The sequence below is a fragment of the Cibotium barometz genome, chromosome 18 (assembly GCF_041138505.1).
Source record: "Cibotium barometz isolate CiBa-2024 chromosome 18, ASM4113850v1, whole genome shotgun sequence".
NCBI classification, from domain to species: Eukaryota; Viridiplantae; Streptophyta; class Polypodiopsida; order Cyatheales; family Cibotiaceae; genus Cibotium; species Cibotium barometz.
Window position 1 is genome coordinate 57,365,629 of NC_141063.1, and position 22,666 is coordinate 57,388,294.

The following is a 22,666-nucleotide window of genomic DNA, read 5'->3' on the forward strand; positions in this document are numbered from 1 at the left end:
GGCCAACGATCTCCATGGTGGTAGCCCACTCCGCCGCAAGCACATCCGCGCTCTTCCCAGTGCCGGATGCATCATGAGATGAGATGAAGTACATCTCTCCGCGGGAATATTCAACCATGCCGTGAATACTCCTCTTGCGGGTGTCACTCCATCCATCCACAATGAGGGAGACTCCGTTTCTCTCCCATTGCCGCTTTGTGTTGTCAGCCGCTTGCTCTACAATGTGCTTCTCCTTCTCGAGCAATGTAGTGCGCAAGCTCTCGGATGAGGGGGGCGTATAGGTTGAGCCATACTCCCCAATCTTCTTAACCATGACCTTGAAGTATTCCGACCTATTCAAGAAAGTAATTTACTAATGAGAAGGGGACTAGGATGATGAAAACATGAATGATGAACTGGCAATGTTCGATTGCACTTACCTAGCCGCTTGAAAGGCAATGTGGTCGTGGAAGAAGAAGCGGGCCACCGCCATATCCACCTCCTCCTTCAACTTGGGGTTCCAATTCTCCCCAAGTGTAGATTGTCGTCGTGGGCCACGTAATGGTTGAGAGGCCGTGGAGATGGAGGGTGCCGGCGTCGTGGATGGAGTAACATTCCGACTTGATGGTGAAGGTGATGGTGTGCATGATCCCGATCCACCACATGACTCCATTGTAGAGGCTTGAGTTCCTCTCCCCATCGTCGCGGGATCCACGGCCACTCGTGGAGTCCTTCTTGTCGCTTCGACCGCCTCGTAGATGCTAAGCTTGTCAAGAAGTTCCCGTCTCTTCTCAGGCGTGACATTCGTGCAAAACCTCACCTCATGCCCACTCTCATGCAAGAGGTGGGCTCGCACTTTGTCGGCGCCACCCGTTCGCTGGTACCGGCAAAGCTTACATACCCATGGCCGAGAATCGCCTCCATGAGCGGATGGGGTGTAGTTAACCTCCTCCCACCATGCCCATCCCGTTGTCCTTCTACGGGAATCCCCGGCACGTGAGGAGGATGCCATGGTTGAAGATGGCTTGACTCTTGAGCCTTGAGGAATGAGAGAGGGCCAAGCCTCAAAGGCTCAAGGGCCAAGGCCCAAGCAAGCGGCAGCTGGAAACAGCTGGAAATGTGACTGCAACGGCTATAAACGGCGGGCGCAACGGCTGCAAACGGCTCCCCGCCGTCCCTTCGCAGAACCATCCCCCATCGGCGTCCCCGTTCCTGAGCCGTCCCCGTCGTCGTCCCTTGTGAGAAACGCCTCTTAGGGGACGTCCGTCCGTCCCCTGCCGTTCCCGTCGCGTGTCCGTCCCGTTTTGGCGTCCCTCCGTTCCAAGCAGTTGTCCCTTCCGTCCCCTGTGACTATGGTCTTCGTGAGCACCTCCACCCACGAGGAGGTCTCCCGGGCCTTCTTTTCTTCTCCCTCTTGAAGTGTTCTCACTTGGGCCTTGATGGTGTTCAGCTCCTCCATCATGATGGGCTGAATTTCACCTTGCTCGAGCTTATGTTGAGCACGTGCTTCTTCTATCTCCTTCTTGAGATTTGCGATCTCTACATCTTGGGCTGCTATCCACGCTTCAAGCTTCTTGACTTTGTCAAGAAGGCTCCGGTTGACCATATTAATTGTCTTTCTTGTGTTGTTGGATGGCTGCCTGGATCAGGTCTTCAATGTCGATCCTCTCCATCTTGTCTTGGGCTGAAGAGAGAGAGAGAGAGAGAGAGAGAGAAGAAAGAAAGCTGTATTAATGTCTAACTATAGGCCGAACACGACCTATGAGACAAATCAATGTACAATTGTCGATGTCCTCTGGATGTCCAGAAAAAAAGGACACAATGAACATGAAATAAACTATGAAAGTACTGAGCTAGTGGGGGGGTGTGATGGATGGAGCTCTACTACGAGAGGCTCAGTATGCAACCTATATGCGTAGGGTATACAAGAATGCAATGTAGATCTGTCTAGCTCCAACCAGTACCATAATGGGGGTGTAATATGTGATACATAGGCGATGGCGAGGCAAAAATCCCTCGGTGCATGATCTCTGGGTGTGAGTGTAAGTGAGCGAGCCGCTCCTGGATATGGTGTTGATGTCGAGCTCGTATCTCTGTGATCTCCCTGTGATGTAGGCTAGGAGTTTGGTAGCCTGGTGCTCTCGGTCTCTGTCTGGCTCGGAGGTCCGCAGTGCGCTGAAGTGTAACCCCCTCCTATGTCAAGGTAGGCATTGGGATAGATCTCTGGAAGAAATCAGTGAGCTGGAGGTGTCATCCACCTTTCCCTGTGGTATGAGTCCGTAGCAGTGTCTCTCTGTGGCGCTCTCTCTCTAGCAAGAACTGGCCAAATCTCCGCTGGTCCGCGGACTCCATGATCTAGCGGAGTGAGGGATGTCCACTGAAGATGGTGGTGTATCTCTCTCTAATGACACTATATGCTCTGCATTTGCATACATAATGCTCCTCACTCTCAACCTCTTGCTGGCATAGTGTGCATATCCTCTCTGCTTTGGGGATCCGTGCTGCCCTACGTGCCTCAATCTCAAGCTGGTGTGAGAAATGAAATGAAATATTAACGTCTCTAAGAGGCCATAGTGGCCTATGAGACCAAAATTGAGAGTACATCTGAAGTTGGTGTCTTATCAAAGAGAACAACTAGATGAGACTAAAAAGTACAATAAACTGATTGTCCTACAGTTATAAGAACAGAACTGTAAGACTCCGAGATGATACTGAGTAGAAAATAGTTGAAAATACTGAAAAATGTATATCAGGTAGATCCATGTATGCTGATCAGTTGAAGTGTTGCCCTCTCCTTAGATCAAGTATCTCCGCCATGGGGCTGTCTAGAATGGAGAGGTCGTAGAAGCGAGGTAGGCGCCTCCGATGCCGCGCAATAATGGCTCTGATCTGGCGATGGTGAGGATGCCGTGGTCGGGATCCTGGTGGGCGTAGCACGACATAAGATAACTGCTCTATCAGTGGTGACTCCCTGGGAGCGTGGTCCGTGCCCTGATGGCCCAATGGAGGAGGTATCAGGAGGTGTGTGGGCTGGGTTGCTGGTGCCGGTGCCGGTGCCGGTGCCGAAGAAATCTGTCAGGGTCCTGTGTCTAGGTACATCATGGCTCGGCCTCCTGTCTGCCAAGAGAGTCTCTCTGCGTCTCCTGAGCTCAAGTAGAAACAATCCCAGGCATCTCTGATCCTCAAACTCCATGACCCTGCGTAACGGCCCAAAACCCTCTCGGAAGAGGCAGTGATATCTCCCTCAGATCTCATTATAGACTGTACATTGACAAATGTAGTGTTCCTCTGTCTCTACCTCCTGGTAGCATAGCTGACAAATGCGGTCATCCAAGATCTGATGCACATATTGCCCTGTCTCAATCCGCAGCTGGTGTGATGAGGTCCGGATCTGTCCAATGGCACAACGTATCCCATGTGTGAGAGAGAGAGAGAGGGGAGAGAGAGAAGGGTAAAGGGATCTTGCACAGTACACCATATTGAGCGGGGAACATGTTCTGTCCCTTTTCAAGAATTTATTCAGGAACAATCGACGGGCACGTTGGTGAGGATCAATACAATCAATGAATACAAAACAAACAGATATACCGATGTAGGATATCCAAGTAAATATCAAATGTCGAGGCACAAGATCTTTGATGCCAAGCACACCACGGGGATGACCCACAAGTATCTCTCACCGGGCTAGTACTAGATCCAAAATCCAAATCCAAGTCCAAGTGCCAAGTCCAAGCTCCAAGTCGAAATCCCAAGTCCAAATTTAAATCTCGAATCTCAAGGATGGGTGGTGGCGGCTCTGGGCGGCTTTGGCCGGGCTGAGCTGGGTGGTCAGGCGCAAGGAGGTGTAGCCGGAGGTAAGATAGATGATGAACATGGTCTCCACAAATTTATGCACTTGATCCAAGAGAGACTCTAAAGTATCTTTTTATACTCGGGGAGACCCGCTTTTTTGTCAAAAAGCTCTAACCAAGCTTTGCTTTTGTCTTTTTGTTTTTATGTTTTAATAATAATAAAATATTACTCATCTTTTGCTGAAGTTCTTGATTGATGCTTTTCTAGCTTCACGGACTTTTTGGCCCTAGAGCTGCTTTTTGGGAAAGCGGCCTCTAGCTTTTTGGTTTGGCTCAGTCTCCTCTTTCCAATGGTGCCCTTGGCTCGCGGTCAACTCAGTTTGACTTTTTTTGCTTTTCCTTGCTTTTGACCAAAACTGGTGCTTTTTCTTGTGCCAACTTCATGAACCCTGTTTCCATGCTTTCATCAATCTGTCCATGTGTCCGGGCATAAGTTCCATTATGTGAAAAAGAGCTAGGAGGGCCAAATAGTTACGGGTGTAGTAGGGACTCTGTGTATGTGGAGCTCCAAGAGGAAGAGTCCTGATTCCTATGCATCTCTGATCATGGTAATACATGGCCCTACAAAGTGGACCAAATCCACCACGGAATAGAAAGTGGAATCTCCCCTGATCTCGTAGTATACCGGGCACCGACATATGTAATCTATCTCAGCCTTTGTGTGGCACAGATCACATATCCGATTTGCTGGTGCAATCCTCACTGGTTCATATCTAGCTGTCTCTATTCGCAGAGCTGCTGATGGGAGGATGTACAGATCTGGCCAATCGCACATCTCACTCCAAAAGTTAGGTGTGTATACATGTATCTCGGCCATGTGATGAAGGCATCCTCTGTGAAGTGAAGCATGTGGTCACAGTAGAAGCTCATATTTGTTCCGAGGGGTTGTGTGGGTGACCTCCAAGTGCTTTGAGTATCAAGCTTGATGATATCTTGCTGGATCACTCTGTTCTGCTCTGAAAGAAAGAAAGAGAGTTATATTAAACGTCTTCAAAAGATCATAAGGTCTATGAGACATAAGGGATTACAAAGATTATATGTTACAAAAAACTGGCAAACAGATGAAAAAGACAAAAAATTGCTACCTAGTTAAACATCAATGCTTTGGGCCTTGGGGCCTGTGTACAGCATGTAGCTGGTGTGTCTATGCCATCCACATCTATATCGATGAGGTGAGACATCCATTGCTAGGGGACCATGGTTTTGAGACCGCTCACGTATGCCCCGGATCTGGAGCTGCTGTGTCGAGGATCTGCACCTGGGTTGGCCTGGACGTTCGGGGCCGTTGGATCTGGCATGCTCTCTCAATGGTGACCTCTCGCTGATGGGTGCTCTAGGCAAGGCACTGGTGGCCCATATACATGTCCCGCCGGTTACCCATCACGAGCTTCTTTGCACCCACCTCTACCAGGCGCCAGAGAGAGCCATCTGAGGATGACCAGCCGGTGAGACAGACCAGGCAGTGTATACGGGCGGTGAGGTTCCCCTTGGGGAGAGCTATTCAGATCCGGAGATTCAGACGACCACAATCGAGAGGACCAAGAGTACCATCCCCTCGCTAGCTCCAGCTTCGAGATATCCTTCAGCGATACCGGACTGCACCACCCTGAACTGTGGACATAGACAGCCAGTACACAGTTTAAGATATGGAGCCTATTGCCCCGTCAGTGACCACCCTTGACACTTTACCCTTCCACACACCTATTGCCCCCGTGGATTGTATCTCTATTTATGAGGATGTTGAGCCCAGGTGTAGCACATAGGGCTTTCTTTGACAATTTTGACAGTGATAGCTTAGTTTTAGTTTAGTTCTTGTTTCATTTTCAGTTTGTTATTCCATGATTTAGCTACTCATGGATTCATTGTAACTTTTGGTCTCATAGACCCTTGCATTCTTTTGCGGATATAATATATCTTTCTTTCTTTCTTTCTACCACATGTTTTTTGGCAAGGAATGCAAGGAGGCTTGGAGGAAGATACTCCCTTGCCGGGACCCCACACCCATTACCTCTCCTGACACTCGGTACCTTCACACCCACTCTGTCTACTCCATCCCCAACCAGCCACCCCTATCCCACCCTTAGGATCCTTGCCCCACCATATCCACTTTCTTCACGAAGGCAATGGTGCTCAAAGCCATCAAACGACTTAGGAATGGTCAATCCTTGGATCACGAAGGGCTTCTAGCATAACACATCTCTCATTCTGCAGATGCATTGGCCCAACTCGTGTCTCACATGTTCGACTGTGCCTTATGTCAAGGTTTCCCACTCACATGGATGACCAACACCATCACACCCATCCTGAAGGCGGGAGGAAGCTTGGGCGGCATACTGATCCCTCTACTGCTATATGCAGATGACATGGTCCTCATTTCAGATTCAGTGGCTGGATTGCAGAGGCATCTCGATTCTCTACAGGAGATCTGTACAGAGTGGGACGTAACCGGCAACTTGAGCATGGCCAAGGTAGACTGTCTTCCACACTTCTCCGGCACACCTCAGGGACCAGAGCTGCACATACAGGGGAGATGCATTCTGGTCTCTGAGTCACGGATGGGACTACAGCACCATCTCCATGCACTCGATGACTTCTGCACACAGAGGGGGCTTATAGTGAACCTTGGGAAAACCAAGGCCATGATTTTCCACACCTTAGGGCCGGTTCGACGACATGCCATCTTGACACTAGCAAGAGGACAGGTAGAGGTGGTAGACTCATATGTGTACCTGGGGATTACATTTACGACTCCGCCAGGAAGATTTACTATGGCACAGGCAGCCAGGGATAGACTCACACGAGGGTATGCAGCTCTGGCCATGCTAGAGAGACAGTGTCACCAGGCACACTTCTAGGAGCCCCGCATGAAGGGGTGGTTGCTTGACACACTAGTCACCCTTGCTTTGATGTATGCTGCAGTAGTATGGGCACCTGGGCTTGCCACCTCCACATGGTCTTAGATAGAGAGGCCTCAGATTCTCATGCTCTCACGGATGATCTGTAGCAAACCCTCTGTCCCACATGACATTGTCCGGACGGAATTTGCTGCACCTCCTAGGCTAGTAGAGGCCCTCTTCCAGACAATTTGCTTCATACAGAGGATCAGAGATATGCCATCAGATCGACTCTCACATAGCTCTCTCAGAGTGTGAGGAACAGAGTCCTTCGGCAGGATTTATGGTAGCGATACACTCAAGAGACTTGGATTACAACCAGTCAGCCTCTACCGCGGAAGATGCTATACTACAGAGATCAGTTTATGCGTATCTCAGCGGATGGATTCATACAGTGGCCTGGATACATGGATGTGTACACGCCTCACAGTGCCCGAGTGGCGATTGGCCACCTCAGAGTGTCATCACACCAGCTTGAGATTGAGGCAGGTAGGGCAGCACGGATCCCCAGAGCAGAGAGGATATGCAGACTATGCCAGGAGGAGGTTGAGAGTGAGGAACATTATGTATGCAGATGCAGAGCATATAGTGTCATTAGAGAGAGATACACCACCATCTTCAGTGGACATCCCTCACTCCGCCAGATCATGGAGTCCGCAGACCAGCGCAGATTTGGCCAGTTCTTGTTAGAGACACAGCGCCACAGGGAGACACTGATACGGACTCATACCACAGAGAGAGAGGTGGGCGATAGCTCCAGCTCACTGATTTCTTCCAGAGATCTATCCCAGAGCCTACCCTGACACAGGAGGGGGTTACACTTCAGCGCGGTGTGGACCTCCGAACCAGACGGAGACCGAGAGCACCAGGCTACCAGACTCCCAGACTACATCAGAGGGAGATCACAGAGATACGGGCTCGACATCAGCACCATATCCATGAGTGGCTAGTTCACTTACACACACACGGAGATCATGCTCCGAGGTATTTTTGCCTCGCCATGGCCTATGTATCACATATTACACCCCCATTATGGTACTGGTTGGAGCTAGACAGATCTGCATTGCATTCTTGTATACCCTACACGTATAGGTTGCATACTGAGCCTCTAGCAATAGTGCTCCATCCATCACACCCCCCCACTAGCTCAGTACTTTCATAGTTTATTTCATGTCCATTTTGTCCTTTTTTTCTCTGGACATCCAGAAGACATTGACAGTTGTACATTGATTTGTCTCATAGGTCGAGTTCGGCCTCTAGTAGACGTTAATACAGCTTTTTTTCTTTCTTTCTCTCTCTCTCTCTATTTTCCATTTTCAGTTCTTCCGTGGCTAAGTATATCAATGGCACTTATGGTCTCGTAGACCGTTGGGGTCTTTCATAGACATTAATATCACTTTCTTTCTTTCATTCCTTCTTTCTCCCTCGTGTGCTCTTTTCCATACAGGCAGTCCCATGGCCTTGCAAGTTTCTAATCAGCCCTCAACCTTTTAAAATCATTTCTAAGCCATCCCATTGCACACAAACAATAGGCTGCAGCAAACCCTAAAAAGACCGAGTTTTTGTGTGTGCTACTCGCATAGAGTTTGCGCACAAACTCATGCCAATAAGGTAACCAGCTCTCTGTACATGATGTCTGGACAGCCAAACCCTCTTCTTAGGTTAATTAACAGGCCTCGCAAGAAACCCCTCACTCGCATGCACCAAAGTCCTGTAAAGCACCATGCAACTCGACATGTACACAACAAAAAGTGTTTCATAGATATGCTGCGGTATAGAGACCGCCTCAGGCATATCTCACCATGCTAACCAAGCCATCTTTCCGGCTTACATCTGACTTTGCCTTGTCTTCCGGCCTAAGTGTCCCATACCATTGGGCCGTGGAAGACAAGAAACCAGCCCAGAGATTAGAGCCTAGAACATCGAGGCGATGGATTTTCTTCTCTCTGCCTTTCGGAGTGTTCCTCCGGACTTAAAACCAGCAGGTTTGGCTCTGATACCAATGTAAGACCCTTGTCTAGCAGACACCTGTGATCAAATAAAACACGTAACACGTTTACATTGGCATCTAAGATCACTGCCCAACCTTAGAGCTATTCCGGATCACCCTCGGCTCACCCTTGCGAAAGGAGGTTAGTAGCAACTGACCACCAAGACACACCCCTCCGGTGTATGCAGGGAGTAGTCTCATGGGCCTCGAGTCCAGATTTGAGGAGCTCTCCATCAAACTGACTCCAAAAGTCACTTATATAGGCCTCCTATATAAATGAGGATCTATATTTAGCCTATGCCTCCTAAATATCTCTAACCCCCCCATAAGATGCTTACCCCACAGTCCCTGGTTAACTGAACCTGAAGTTAGACCTGTTAAGCCTGCTAGGAATTAGGGATGTAACACTATCCTTATCACTTAACTTTTGCAGTTGTATTGCAGCACAATCCAACCTTGTTGTAGGACTTCGAGGGACATGGCCTCTTGAGCTAATGGCAATTGCCCACATCCTTTGAGGATTAGGCCTAGCCCATTTGCACCTTTATGTTTCATGTTGGCAAAATAAAACTTATAGTGTGGCAACGTTTTCAAAATTTTTATACAAAGCATTGGATGGTAGAAAAGAATCATGAAATGGGGAGCTTTTGGTGCTTGGGGGCTTGGTTCAAATAATCCTTAACTAAGTTGTAGAATGAAATCTTGATCATCTCTAATACTGTTTTACTTAATAGATGTCTTAAAAGGAATTGTTTCATTTTCAAGTTAAGAAGGTAACATTTTTAGTTTGAAATTTGTTTGAAGCTCCTACTATACAAGGAAATGAAGGACAGGTTTCAAGAACGCCCGTGGTTAGATGTTGTGTCCAAAGCCGACCTTCTACCTCAGAATTCTGGCAATAAAGATGTGTTACCGTCAGATTCAGAGGAGCTCTACAAACTCTTTGGTCCAGAAGGTTCGATGCATGTTTCCGTGCAAACTGGTCTGGGCATTGATCAGGTATTGACACCCTTATGTGTGAGACATTGCTTGGTAATGTTAAAATTTGAATATGTAGCAACACATCTACATGCTTGTTTGATGGACAAAGCTGAAATCAAAGAAAGCGTTAAAGCTTCATCTTGCATCAATTTAGAGGCAATTGACCACAACACACATCTGAATGCTGTTAGGTATTGCCTAATGTTTCCTAGAAAGGGTATGCTATGGCCGAGTTCAGGGCAGCCCCCCTGGTGGTAGATGCATTTTTCCAGAAAGTGACATACATACATGGCCTCCACACCCTGGAAAGACAGGTTGCCGAGTCTTTCTTGGTAGTCCTCTAGAGACAGTTAGTAGAGTAGGGGCTTAAATGGGTACGGTATGTCAGAGTCACCCCTGGTTCCTCACATGGGCTTTGCTTACAGCCTTTTGAGTACAGCTTTCATGCTCCCTCCCTCTGTCTCTTCTATAGGATACCAGCTCATGTCATTTGATGTAATCTTCTCAGTCTTCACACCCACACCACATGGCTTGCACCCCCGGAGCTACCCATGAAGATGCAGTTATAGAGATATTCATAGGCCAGAATACCTACACAGATGTATGTCACATATTGTGACTGGGCAGATTCGGGCCTCATTTCACCGCCTTAGGGTGGAGACTGGGAGAGAAGAAGGTATTGCCAGGGAGAAGGTATTGCTCTACAGAGGACGAGCCAGAGGAGCATTACATTATAGATGCCCAGTTTACTATGAGATCCTGGGGAAATTCTACTGCCTCTTCTGAGATGGATCTGGCCCATTGTCCAGCATCATTGATTTCTTGGACCAGGGATGGGTGAGACTCTATTGATAGAGCTGAGCAGGCACAGAGACTCGCTCCTCAGATATAGCAAATCCTAGCCTCGGGGCACCTCACAGCTGACCATTACTAGCTTCTTTGAGGTACAACATGGCAGCACCAGTCGGCAATCTAGAGAGATACCTGAGCTAACAGGCTTACAGAGGAGGATCAATCACCCTACTGCAGCACCTCTGTGCCACCATAGGGATGTGAGGGTCGTGTGCATGTCCTGCACTTTTCTGTCATGCTTGTCCCACACACTGATGTAACCCTCTTGAATGATGTATTGATGTTCCGGGCACTTTTTAGGTTTGTAGCCGATGTACGGGCATCTGTGAGAGATGTAGGCCTAGGTAGAGGAGGCTTCATATTGTGAACCCATCATTAGCGTGGTAACTAGCAATATCCATTAGGGTTCTGGTGGCTTTTTGGGGCCATGGGCTGTGGAGAGCCCATTGCCAGGCCAAAGGGACAGGTGGAACAAGGCCGGCCATATGGGGTGCCCATGCATAGGCATGTCTTCTCTCTTTCATTTGTGCATATGAAATAGTCATGTTGAAGTGCTGAATTTGTGCTGTAATCAAGTTAACTATTCATCTTCCACATGCAACATTATTTTCACATGCGTTGCGGAAGCATGATCTGAATTAATGCTAATCAAGAGAGATTAACACTAATTCTATGTTTAGTAAACACACAAAACACGAGATGTAAGCCTAATCTAGTGTACATTCGAAAACATGAATACGTATTATGGTTCTTGGATCTGCCATTTCGTGCATGGTATCCTATGATGCATACCAAAATCTCCTGCTGTCCTTCACTTGCTAACACACAAGAGAAGTAGCTCATGCTAATCCACAAACATGTCCTTGTTGCCTTGCTTTTAGTCTTGTAGACTCTGGTTTAGGCTGCTGGAAGTCTTCAATTATGCTCTTCCTTCGCGGTAGACAGCCCACTTTCCAGCTTGGTGGGCTTCTCGAACTTTAGCAAGTTCTGCACTTTTGTTTTTGAGCTGCATAGGTGTAAGTAAACTCGTCTGCTAGCCACACCTTGGTGTATTGGAGTGCCTTGGATTGTCGCAAAACCTTGATCTTGTCCTTCTTGGTTTCATAGCATAGGACGGCCTGTCCCCCTTTCGGGGTAATGAGATATGGATTGCCTATGTCGGTGGAGGGGAGAACCCTGCTGATTCTCCTCTTCCAGATGTCGGTATCGGGGATGTAGTCATCTGCATCAATCTCGGTTTGCTCCCTTACCTCTTGCTTGGGGCATCTATGCATTATATGAGCAGGTTTTTGGGCGAGTCAGATGCCCTATTTGTGTTATACATTGATGAGGTGGCTGACTTCATTACACGGGGAGGCGGAGATGGAGTTGATCTAGCAGGTACCTCAGTACATATTGTCATACAGAGCTTTTGAGGCATCTAGACAGCTGGCTGAGGCAGGAGACAGAGGATCATGGTATGCACAGGTCACACATTGGTTCTCACAGCATGGCCTAGACATGGATCATCTACCACCATTCCAGTATGACAGGGATGCACCACATATCCGTCTCTCATAGTGAGAGGACCAGAGTATTGAGACAAGACCTATGGCAGCTCTATACATGACGAGAGACATGGATATCACCTACACAGCCTCTTCCACCGAAGATGCTGTACTGCAGAGATCACTTCATGAGTATCACTGATGATGGATTTACAAGAGAGGCCTAGATACATGGAGGGCTTTTTACCATACGGCTCCCGAGTAGCTATTAGTCAGCTTAGAGTCTCATCACATTGATTGGAGATCGAGAGACTGGCAGAGCAGCACAGATCCCCCGAGAGGAGAGGGTATGCAGATTGTGGAGAGAGGAGGTGGAGAGTGAGGAGCATTCTGTATGTAGATGCAGAGCATATACAGCCATCAGAGAGAGATATCCCATTTTATTCAAAGAGCCACATTCCCTACGCTAGCTCTTTGAGGCAGTAGACCAGCGCATACTGGGGAGATTCATTCTAGACATACAGCGTCACAGAGAGACATCATTAGAGGCTCGGACAGCTCCAGAGGGGGGACGATAGACACAGATTACTACATTTTTTCAGAGATCCACCCCACTCCCAGCCCCTACACAGGAGGGAATTACTCTCCAGAGAGCAGAGACACTCAGAGTCTGCAGGAGACAGAGGACACCTAGCTTTCGGACACCACGCCTATACCAGAGAGAGATGACAGAGATCAGAGCTTAGTTTCACAGAGAGGGTGCAGAGCAATTGGCTCGCTTCAGACCAGACTCAGGCATGTTCTTCAGGGAGCTGTGGACACCCCCTTCATTGATGTATACCATTTTATACCCCCAGTATGGTACATGATTGAGCTAGGTTGCATATCATGATTGTATACTCCATGCATATAGCTTTGCATTCTCCTAGTAGTAGAGCTCCATCCCCTCCCCCACTCATTGTACTTATTGCACACTCAGATTCAGCTTTTTAGTCAGTACTTTTTCATTTTGTTGGGATGACAGAGGATACCCCATACAGGCACCCTGATTTCTCATAGGCCGAGTTCGGTCTTTTGGAAGACATTAATAAAATCTTTCTTTCTTTCTTTCTCTCTCTCTCTCTCTCTCTCTCTATATATATATATATATATATATATATATATATATCTTGCTCTCTCGCTTGAGCCTCACTCCCTCACCTGACTGCTGTGCTGTAATGGTATCCATAGGTGCCAGGGGATCCATGAGCAGGAGCCCATCCTCTACTCTGCCAGTGTATATGTCTGCCATGTCATGTGTGAAGTAGATGGTAGTGTGAGGCGTCGGTATGTGGGGGGCTGGTGATATGGGTGATCGGGCTAGTGAAAATACCAAGTATGTATGATCTGCCCCAATAGGACGAGGTGGGATGGAGAATGAGGTGACAAGCTGTGATGCCTCCAAAGACCCCATAATGTAGTCTACGACCGTGCCTCCGGTCCGTGTATGACCCCCATGTGGGAAGCATGTCAGCCCTCCTGATCCCGGCCACTGTAGCATCCCGTTATAAATAACGAGACGATGCGTGGCTCCCAACTCTAGTAAGTGGTCCCCATAATGTCCTCTGTCTGGTCCAGTGTCCTCTGATGCCCGACTAGCTCCTATCTCCTCTGGATCCACAGGGTGGAGGATCTCCATGTCATCATAGTCATACACCTCACACTGTCTGCTCAGTGTGTGGGCATTGAAGTCACCTGTAAGAAATAGCTCCCCTAGTGTAGAACAATGCATAATCTCCTTCTACAGACAAGTGTATGGCGAGGCTCCTGTCTCCTCCTCCTGTGGCATGTCCTCTGTAATGACATAGGAGGATCCTGATGGAGGAAATTAACATAGGGCTATGTATATAACCCTGTCCTGTGAGAGTTGTAAGCTGATCCACATGTATCTGGCCTCTGGGTCCTGTGCTACCACTCTCAGTCTCCCGTGTAGCTCCCGTCTGAATAGAACTGCTACTCCCCCCGACCCTCTCGAGGTACCTTGGCGTGTGGTCCTCCTGTATGGTGACTCCCACTAGAATCCCTCTACTCAAGGTAGCCCTCTCTCTAGGCTCTGATGTGTCTCTGTCAGAAGTATGATGTCTCTCCTCACCATAACATGCTCGAGTTGTCCAGGCTGCACCCAAGTGAACCATTACAGTTCCATACTGCCCTGTGTATCTCTGTCAGTGGCCTGGTCTGTGTCCCATAGGCCCCAAACCGTTAGCCGAGGCCATGAGTAGTTTTCTCTCCGCTTACAAGACAGGGCTCTAGGGGAGTGTCTTCCCATCTGTGCGTAGAAGCTGCTTAATTTTGAGTTTGTAGATGACACAATAGCATACCTATCCGGAGATAAGGGAAACCTCCAAAGATTCGTTGAGGCGATAGAGATCTTCTGTTGGCATTTGGAGCGAAGATCAACTGGCACAAGTCGTGTGATTTTGGGTTGGCTCATCGCCTCCCTCGACTTGGCGTCTAGTTAAGGCTTTTCAATGGATCTTGAGTGGCACTCCAGTTGGTTATCTTGGATGGTAGGTGGGCATCGATATCTCTCGGGAGCAGTAGCTAGCCCCTCTTCTTCTAAGCATTCGGAAGAAGTTGCTATATTGGAGTTCAGTCAGGCTTTCCTTAGCTGGCCAGGTCGTGGTGGCGAACCAGGTTCTTCTTGCCACCATGTGGTACATCACCTCTTGCTAGGCCTTGTTTTGGGCTTGCATTGGTTAGGTTCAGTGGTTGATTCTGGCGTTTGTGGATTTGGAAGGGTTGTCCTCTCACGTGCCTCCAATGGGACCGGAGGCAATGGACATGGCATGATCCAAATGACAATGAGGAGACTCCTGGTACCCGCTTCTTTGCGTACACCGCACGGATGGGATGCGAGAGGTTGAGGGCACTTCAACAGCAGCAGCAACAGTAGCATGACATCAGTAATCTCAGGGCCTCCCTCAATTTCTCTTAGATTTTTGGAAGAGGCTGCGGGATGATTTTTGGCCACCAAAGGTCACTCTCTTTTTGTGGTAGTTGTCACATCAGAGCTTGGTGGTTGGCACTTGGCTGGCGATAGGAGGTAGGCCTGCAGTCTGTTTGAGGTGTGGCCATCCCCAGGGGTCCCAACGTCATTGTCTTTAGGATTGCCCGAAGGCTCTGTAGGTATGGCAGCGGATTCTTCGCATCTTCACGATGGACCAGACCACCTCCCGCACAGTTACATGGGGCACAGCCCTTTAGGTGTCTCACCTTGGTATCTCTACATTGCCAATCCAAGCTCCATCTATTGGTCACGGGACTCAAGGTTCTAGCCCTACATCTGGAGTGTGGTGAAGCCATGGAAGGCACCCTCACCCCGCTAGTGGAGTCCGTTCGGAGCATGTGGCTTGATATCATTTATACCCTCAGTGGACAGTGGGGGAAGCTTCAGGATGGCTTAGGCCACATGCGAAAGCGTTGGGAGGCCTTCTTGAGGATGTGGCATCATGGTCACTTTCTCACTGACAGTGGTGGTGAAACCCACTTGGCATATAGACCACCTGTGTGGTTGTTTCCCTCTCCCCCATTGTATGAGATAGCCTTCTCCTCCTAAAGCGGCCAACGGGTGGAGAAGAGCATCCTCCCTCTTTTTTATGTTTCTTGACTCTCGCTTCCCCATGTGGAGCGGAGTTTGTACTTAGCCATTATGGATGTTTTTATTGGTAACTAATAGAAGGATCTCTTTGCGGGGGAAAAAAAGGAAACAACTCTTACATGTTTGTAAGTGTGTATGTGTGTGAATAGCCTTTTAGGCTGAGATATTATGTGTGTGTGTGTGTGACATACGCAGTGATGTCAATGGCCTTGCCATGTGACATTACTTACTCTGTTTGATTGAGTCAAAAGATAAGGCTCTAAGCCTACAAAAAACTTTGTACTCAATTGAAGTTAATCAATCAAACTATGAGCATTGAGTCGTGCAAACACTCTCTTATACCTTTGTTCTCTGTTTTCTCTCTGCCCGTCATCCCTGACCGAGGCGGCCGTCCCTTTCCTATCCTTTTGAGAAGCAGACCTCCAGCTTCTCGCTTCGACAGTCACATCCTTGGAGGCCTCGACTTTGGTATGCAAGATTGTTGGTAGCCATCTGGCATGCGGACAGCTCAGGGATCTTTTACAGGCTAGCCTCCTTGGTGTGCTTGGAAAGATTACAGATATTCATCCTTTGGGCGTGGCTACTATCAGGTTGAGTTTGACGCGCTAGCGGCGTCGGATAGAGTCATGTAGCTGAGCCATAGTCACATGGGACGAGGTCGGGGATGGGAAACAGCAAAAGGTAGGGAACGGGGACGGGGATAGCATATGGAATATGCAATTTATTGAAGTATCCTTACATAGACCACAAAGCACACTCACTTTGAACTTTGAAGGCATCACTTTAAAGTTTAAAGTTTTGAGTTATTTAGTAAATGCGCATTGCACAATGTAAACACCGAAAACGCCGGACAAGCGTTAATAAGTACACCGACAAACCAATATATAAGCATGGAATGATGATCACTATCAAAGATTACAGATATTCATCCTTTGGGCGTGGCTACTATCAGGTTGAGTTTGACGTGCTAGCGGCGTCGGATAGAGTCATGTAGCTGAGCCATAGTCACATGGGACGAGGTCAGGGATGGGAAACAGCAAAAGGTAGGGAACGGGGACGGGGATAGCATATGGAATATGCAATTTATTGAAGTATCCTTACATAGACCACAAAGCACACTCACTTTGAACTTTGAAGGCATCACTTTAAAGTTTAAAGTTTTGAGTTATTTAGTAAATGCGCATTGCACAATGTAAACACTGAAAACGCCGAACAAGCGTTAATAAGTACACCGACAAACCAATATATAAGCATGGAATGATGATCACTATCAAATAACAAAAGACTAGTGTCTACAATGCACATAAAGTGCCGAGTCAAGACTCAACAGTCAAAACAATGAAACATAGGGTAGAGCTAAGAGCCAAGGGCCTAGGCCCTAGGTTATTAAATCATAAATGAGAGAGCCTGCAACACTCAATCGGAGCCGGGAGCCTAGAGCCTGAGAAGTGCTGGCATCATGATCATGGCTGCCTACATGACCAGTCTGAAACGTAGTGGCATCATCCTCTGGGCTCTTTTGTGTCGCCGTCTACTCATTTTTCTCCTCCTGCTCCATCTTCCACTGGGTAAAGGGATCTGCCGTTGCAGTCGCACCCTTGCAAAGCATTCGCAAGTTTGCACTTACAAAGACAAGATCATTGGCCTTTTCTACACCAAGGTGGTTCCTCTTCTTTGATGCAATATGGTTGTAAGAACTCCAAAGCTGCTCCAAACAAGAGGAGCTTACAGCTTGGTTGAGAATGCAGATAGCCAACTGTTGCAGCTCAAGCCCATCTGAACCATAGTCCTCCCACCACAAAGCAGCCCCAACCTTCAACCTATCCTCGTGTGCATCCGCACAACCAAAAGCACCATGAAAGAATACGTATGCAGCAAGTTGGTCTCTAATTTTGTGCCTAATGCCTCCATCCGGCACTAGACGATCCAAGATGTGCCTCCAGCGATATCTCACCTCTCTATCACTCTCCTATCCATTACCCTAAAACACAGGATCCACCATATATGCGGCTACATGCATAGGAGTTCCATCTCGTCACACATAGGGAACGAATCTTCTCGTATATGTCCTGATTGGGCTCTAACTCTTGCAACTTCTCTATCATTCTATCCATCGCCTAATACAGCTTCCCGATGCATGGCTACATTGCGTCTACAAGTCTCAACAAGTGGACGATAGGCTTCACCATAGCATCAATGCGTTTCACATCCTCCCAAAAGGAAGTGTCCTCTGCATGCTCTCTGCATAATCTGCCTATGGCTGCTGAAGCCAATGTGGAAGTGGTGAACTCGTCACTGCTGAAGAGCTACCTCAATGTACCATTGCACTCCCAAAAGCGGCCCAACATCAAGAAGTTGAAGGCAAATCGGGTGTTTTGAGTATTTGAGGTGTGTCTGAGTATTTCTCGGAGAACTCGTGGCGGAGGAACTGATGGTTCAAGACAAAAGTTACCATTTGATTAGCTTCTTGAATGATAAGCTCAATCCATGATATCTTTCCAATATCCTTTAATAGATTGTTCAAACAATGTGCCATACAATATGACATAGTCATGTGCGGATACATGCCCTCATTGATAGCGACATCTGCCCTATTTGCAGCCTCTCCATATGCAACAAAACCCACCACATATTCCGGGCCAATGAGCTCAATGTGACTTGCCCACTCCGCTGCAAGCACATCCGCACTCTTCCCTGTCCCTGAAGCATCATGTGAAGCAATAAAGTACATCTCGCCACGAGAATATGCAGTGAGGCCATGGATGGACTGCTTTTGTGTGTCACTCTGGCCATCCGCATTGAGTGACACTCCATGCTTTGCCCATAGTTGCTTTGTGTTCTCTGTAGCTTGCTTGACAAGGCGCTTCTCCTTGTCAAGCAATGTGGTTCGCAAAGACTCCGATGATGGGGGGGGTGTAGATCGGACCATACTCCCCAATCTTCTTCACCATAGCCGTAGAGTACTCGGATACGATCATAAAAAGAAACAAGTGTCAACTTTAAAGAATGAAACTTAGAAAAATCATGTGAGTCGTGACATGAACAAGAGGGAAGAGTCAAGGCATACCTAGCAGTATTGAAGCTACATGGTCATGGAAGAAGAAGCGAGACATAGCTGTATCAACCTCTTCCTTCTTCTTAGGATCCCAACTCCCCTCAAGTGTACTCTGTCGTCGCGCGGGTGTGGGCATCGTAAAGGAATGTCGGGCATGTGGCCGTGGCGGAGACGAGGTAGATGCATCCCCTGACATTGAAACAGACCCCTCGGGCGGTGTCACAAATGCTGCAAGATCCACAGCTACATGTGCCGGCCTTGCAGCCCTCAAAGCCCCATGCCTGGCAATGCGCTCAAGAAGCTCCCTTCTCTTCTCCAACGTGATTCCCGTGCAAAATCGAACCTTGTGCCTGGACTTGTGCATAAGATGGGCTCTCACTTTGTCCGACCCACTCGTTTGCCTATAGGGGCAAAGCTTGCAAGACCTCGAGCGTGAACCTCCTCCAGCGGAGGATGCTTGTGAAGAAGCTGCCATGAGAGAGGATGAAAGTTGAGAGAAAGAAAGAAAGAAAGAAGGAAATATATATTAAGCATCTACTAAAGACCCAATGGGCCTATGAGACCAAAGTGATACAATAATGTCCATGGCATATCTCATCATGGAATGGAAAACAAAACAGAAAGAAAACATAAACATAGCTATCACACTGGGGTGATACAAAACTGTCCATGGAAACTCATCGTGGAATACTAAGAACATAGAAACATGAGAGCAGCATCAGCTTTGAGAGAGAGAGAGAGAGAGAGAGAGAGAGAGAGAGAGAGAGAGAGAGAGAAACGAAATGTTATATTACGTCTTCAAAAGGCCAAAGTGACCTATGAGACCAAAGTTACAACCATGAGAGAGAGAGAGAGAGAGAGAGAGAGAGAGAGATTTTATTAACGTCTTCCAAAAGACGGAATTCGGCCTATGAGACAAATCAGTGTACCTGTGTGGGGTATCCTCTGTCATCCCAACAAAATGAAAAAGTACTGTAACTAAAAAGCTGAATCTGGGTGTGCAATAAGTACAATGAGTGGGAAGACCCCAAGGACCTATGAGACCAAAAGTAATACAATGGTACCATGGATATACTGAGCCATGGAAAACTGAAAGAAAAAGTAAAATGAAAACATCTAACAGTACATGTGATCAGCAGATGATCTTGTGTAGAGTGAGATATGCTGTGATCAGCTAATGACGATACCCGCCTCGACCAGAACTGATCTGATGGTGGAGTGAATGTCAGACCTCTGTGATGGGAGCATGACATGTCAACGGAGAACCTCATGAATCCGTCTCTCTGTGGTGGAGGGTCCTGATGCTCTGGGTCGGGGACGTCTAGCTCGCAGAATGGATCGAGCTCTCTCACTAAGAACTCCTCTAGGGCGTGCAGCTGGAGCATGGGTACGGGTGGTGGGCTCTGATGTCATAGTAGAGGAACTGTTGTGGGCGGTTGATTCCGATGTGGATGTATGTATCGCAAAGAACTCTGTCATGGCTCTCTGTGAGGTGTCCTATCGGAGCCGGGGCTCTCTCTCAGCATGCTGCCTCAACACTACATCCCTCTGTCGTCTGGGCTCCATGAAGTACATGCGGAAGCACCTCTGATCCTCAAATTGTATCACCCGTGTGAGTGGTCCGAATCCCTCTCGGAAGAGGCAGTGGAATCTCTCGCGTATCTCATAGTAAGTCGGGTAAGTGAACATATAATGGGCGTCATCCCCTACTGCTCCTGTGATGCATACTGTGCATGTCCTCTCCTCATGTGGGATATCCTCAACTCTGCCAGTCTCTACTTTGAGGCAGTGGGAGGATACCCTGAGCTGGCTGATCGTGATACGCATGGCATGTGACATGTGTATCTGAATGTATCACCTGTAGCCTCTCTATGCTCCTCCAATGATGCTTCCCTAGGCCCGTGGGCAAAATGTTCCGCGCGTAGATCCTCATGATCTTTTGCTCTCCCATTATGCAACTTTTTAAGAGCCCTAGTGACATTGGGGGAATCAAAGAGATAAGATGATGTAGGCCTAGGGATGTGTGACATTTGTGGTATAGGCTGGTTTGGCACATCATACAACTGTCGTGCATAGGCTTCCCAAAGGCTAGGATCTGTGATAGGTGTAGGTGCTCTTTTTTCTTCCAGAATGCGCCAAGCTTCTGAGTTGTCCTAGTTCAAAAAGAGCTGGTATAACTCTTGTTCTCGTCTGGCAAGAAATGCCCGTTTCTTTCGGCGAGTGAATGTACGGAAGATGAGTTGCATCTTATGTGCTGAAATCAGCCCATGTTTCCTCTCGCGTAAGAGGCGAAGCCTGATAATTTTGCACTCTTCATCATACCATCCATTCTGGGGTTGGGATCCCACTGGCAAACTTGTTGTGGAGCATGTGGTGTAGGGGAAGCTGGTGTGAGCGGAGTCACGGATGATGGAGGAAAGTTGGGATATGATGGTGGAGATAGGGAGGGATAAGTCGAGAGCTGAAATGTGGCAGGAGAGGTGGTCCTCATAGATGTGGTCAAGATCATGATGGAAATGAATCTAGGTGAAGGTGGTGACAGGGGTGTGGGTGTGGGCGGTAAGATGGGGCATGAGATCGTGAAAGAAAGTAATGCGTGGTCAGCTAGTATGGGGGGACGAGGGATGGTGAAGTCTGAGATGTGTGGTATAAAAGCGGGAGATCCCATGAGGTAATCCACCATACTAGTGCCTCCCCCGTGTGGAAAAGATGTAAGGCTGTCCGACTGCGGCCGTCTGGACAACCCATTATATATAACCAGCTCATGCATAGCCCCCATCTCCAAGAAGTGTCTACCATATGATGTTGCATTCCCCATATCCTGGTTGGCCCTCTGGAGGCCCATCTCAACCAAGTCAATTTCTGACAACATAATGGCATCTCCCTGGAAGCATATGTCTGCACTTGTTCCCCTTTTGTCTCTGCATTAAAGTCTCCTAATAGGAGGACCTCTCCTTGCTGGGAGAACTCTGCAATGTTTGCAAATAATGGCACATAGGGAGGTTCCCCCTTCTCTGTCAACCTGCATGCATATTTTGATTTCTCTGGTGGGAAGTAGCATACTACAATATGCATTAGTCTCCAAGCCAAGCCTAGCTAATTGCATCCTCATAAAATAAGCCTCCTCATCATGTCTAACCATCGTGAGCAGGCCTCTCAAATGAGGGCGAAACAAGCATGTCACTCCTCCCTAACCACGCACCCTCCCAGTGGTGCGTGTTTGTCCTCTAAAAGCTGATTCCCATGTATAACCGTCCATTTTGGGTAGCCTTCTCTCAGGACTTTGATACATTTCTGTGTAGAAGATAATATCCCTATCTGTGTAAGTCTCTGTGAAGCCTCCTGTGTCCGACCATAGAGTTCCATTGCAATTTCATACTCCCATCCTCAGTGCATCTATGGTCTCATAGGCCCCGCGCCGTCATGTGGGGCGTTTATCCGTGATGATGACTCGGTCATCAGGATAAACGGCCCATTTTCTTGCCTTGTAGGCTTCTATAACCTGAACCATCCTGACTTTCTTGTGTTCCACCTATAGGGGGGTGAGGTCATCTCCAAGGTATATTTTGGTGGTTCGGAGGGTGGCCCTCTTCTTCAAGAAAGCCAACCGGGACTCCGTATCTTTGAACTTGAGGAGGAGAGGCCTCTCCCTCGTCAAGTCCTTCCTGGCTCGCTAGGCATCTACAAAAGGGGTGTCAGTGAGGCCCATCTGTCTACATAAAGTCTCACCGTCCTCTCTCGGTGAGTTGCCCGCTTGCAAGCGTGTTACTCGCACATTTAGAGCCCTAGATTGGCGACGCTTCTCTTCCTCAAGCGTGGTGGTCATGATGGATATGGCATTTGGGGTGTGGACTGTTTTTTGCTTTTTCACAACCTCAACCCATTTGGAGGTTTCTCCAACCTCTTCTTTGGCTGCTTCCATGTCTTTTCAGAGGCG

The 22,666-nt window shown here is 48.1% G+C and overlaps 1 protein-coding gene across 1 annotated transcript in view; it reads left to right on the top strand.

Annotated features, from left to right (window-relative positions):
* The window catches only part of PDE318 (P-loop containing nucleoside triphosphate hydrolases superfamily protein), a 120,064-nt gene that overhangs the window by 86,613 nt on the left and 10,785 nt on the right, over positions 1–22,666 (top strand). The window contains exon 13 of the mRNA XM_086812774.1: positions 9,519–9,713. Coding sequence (XP_086668900.1) covers positions 9,519–9,713 — 195 coding nt within the window. The remainder of the gene's footprint in view (positions 1–9,518; positions 9,714–22,666) is intronic.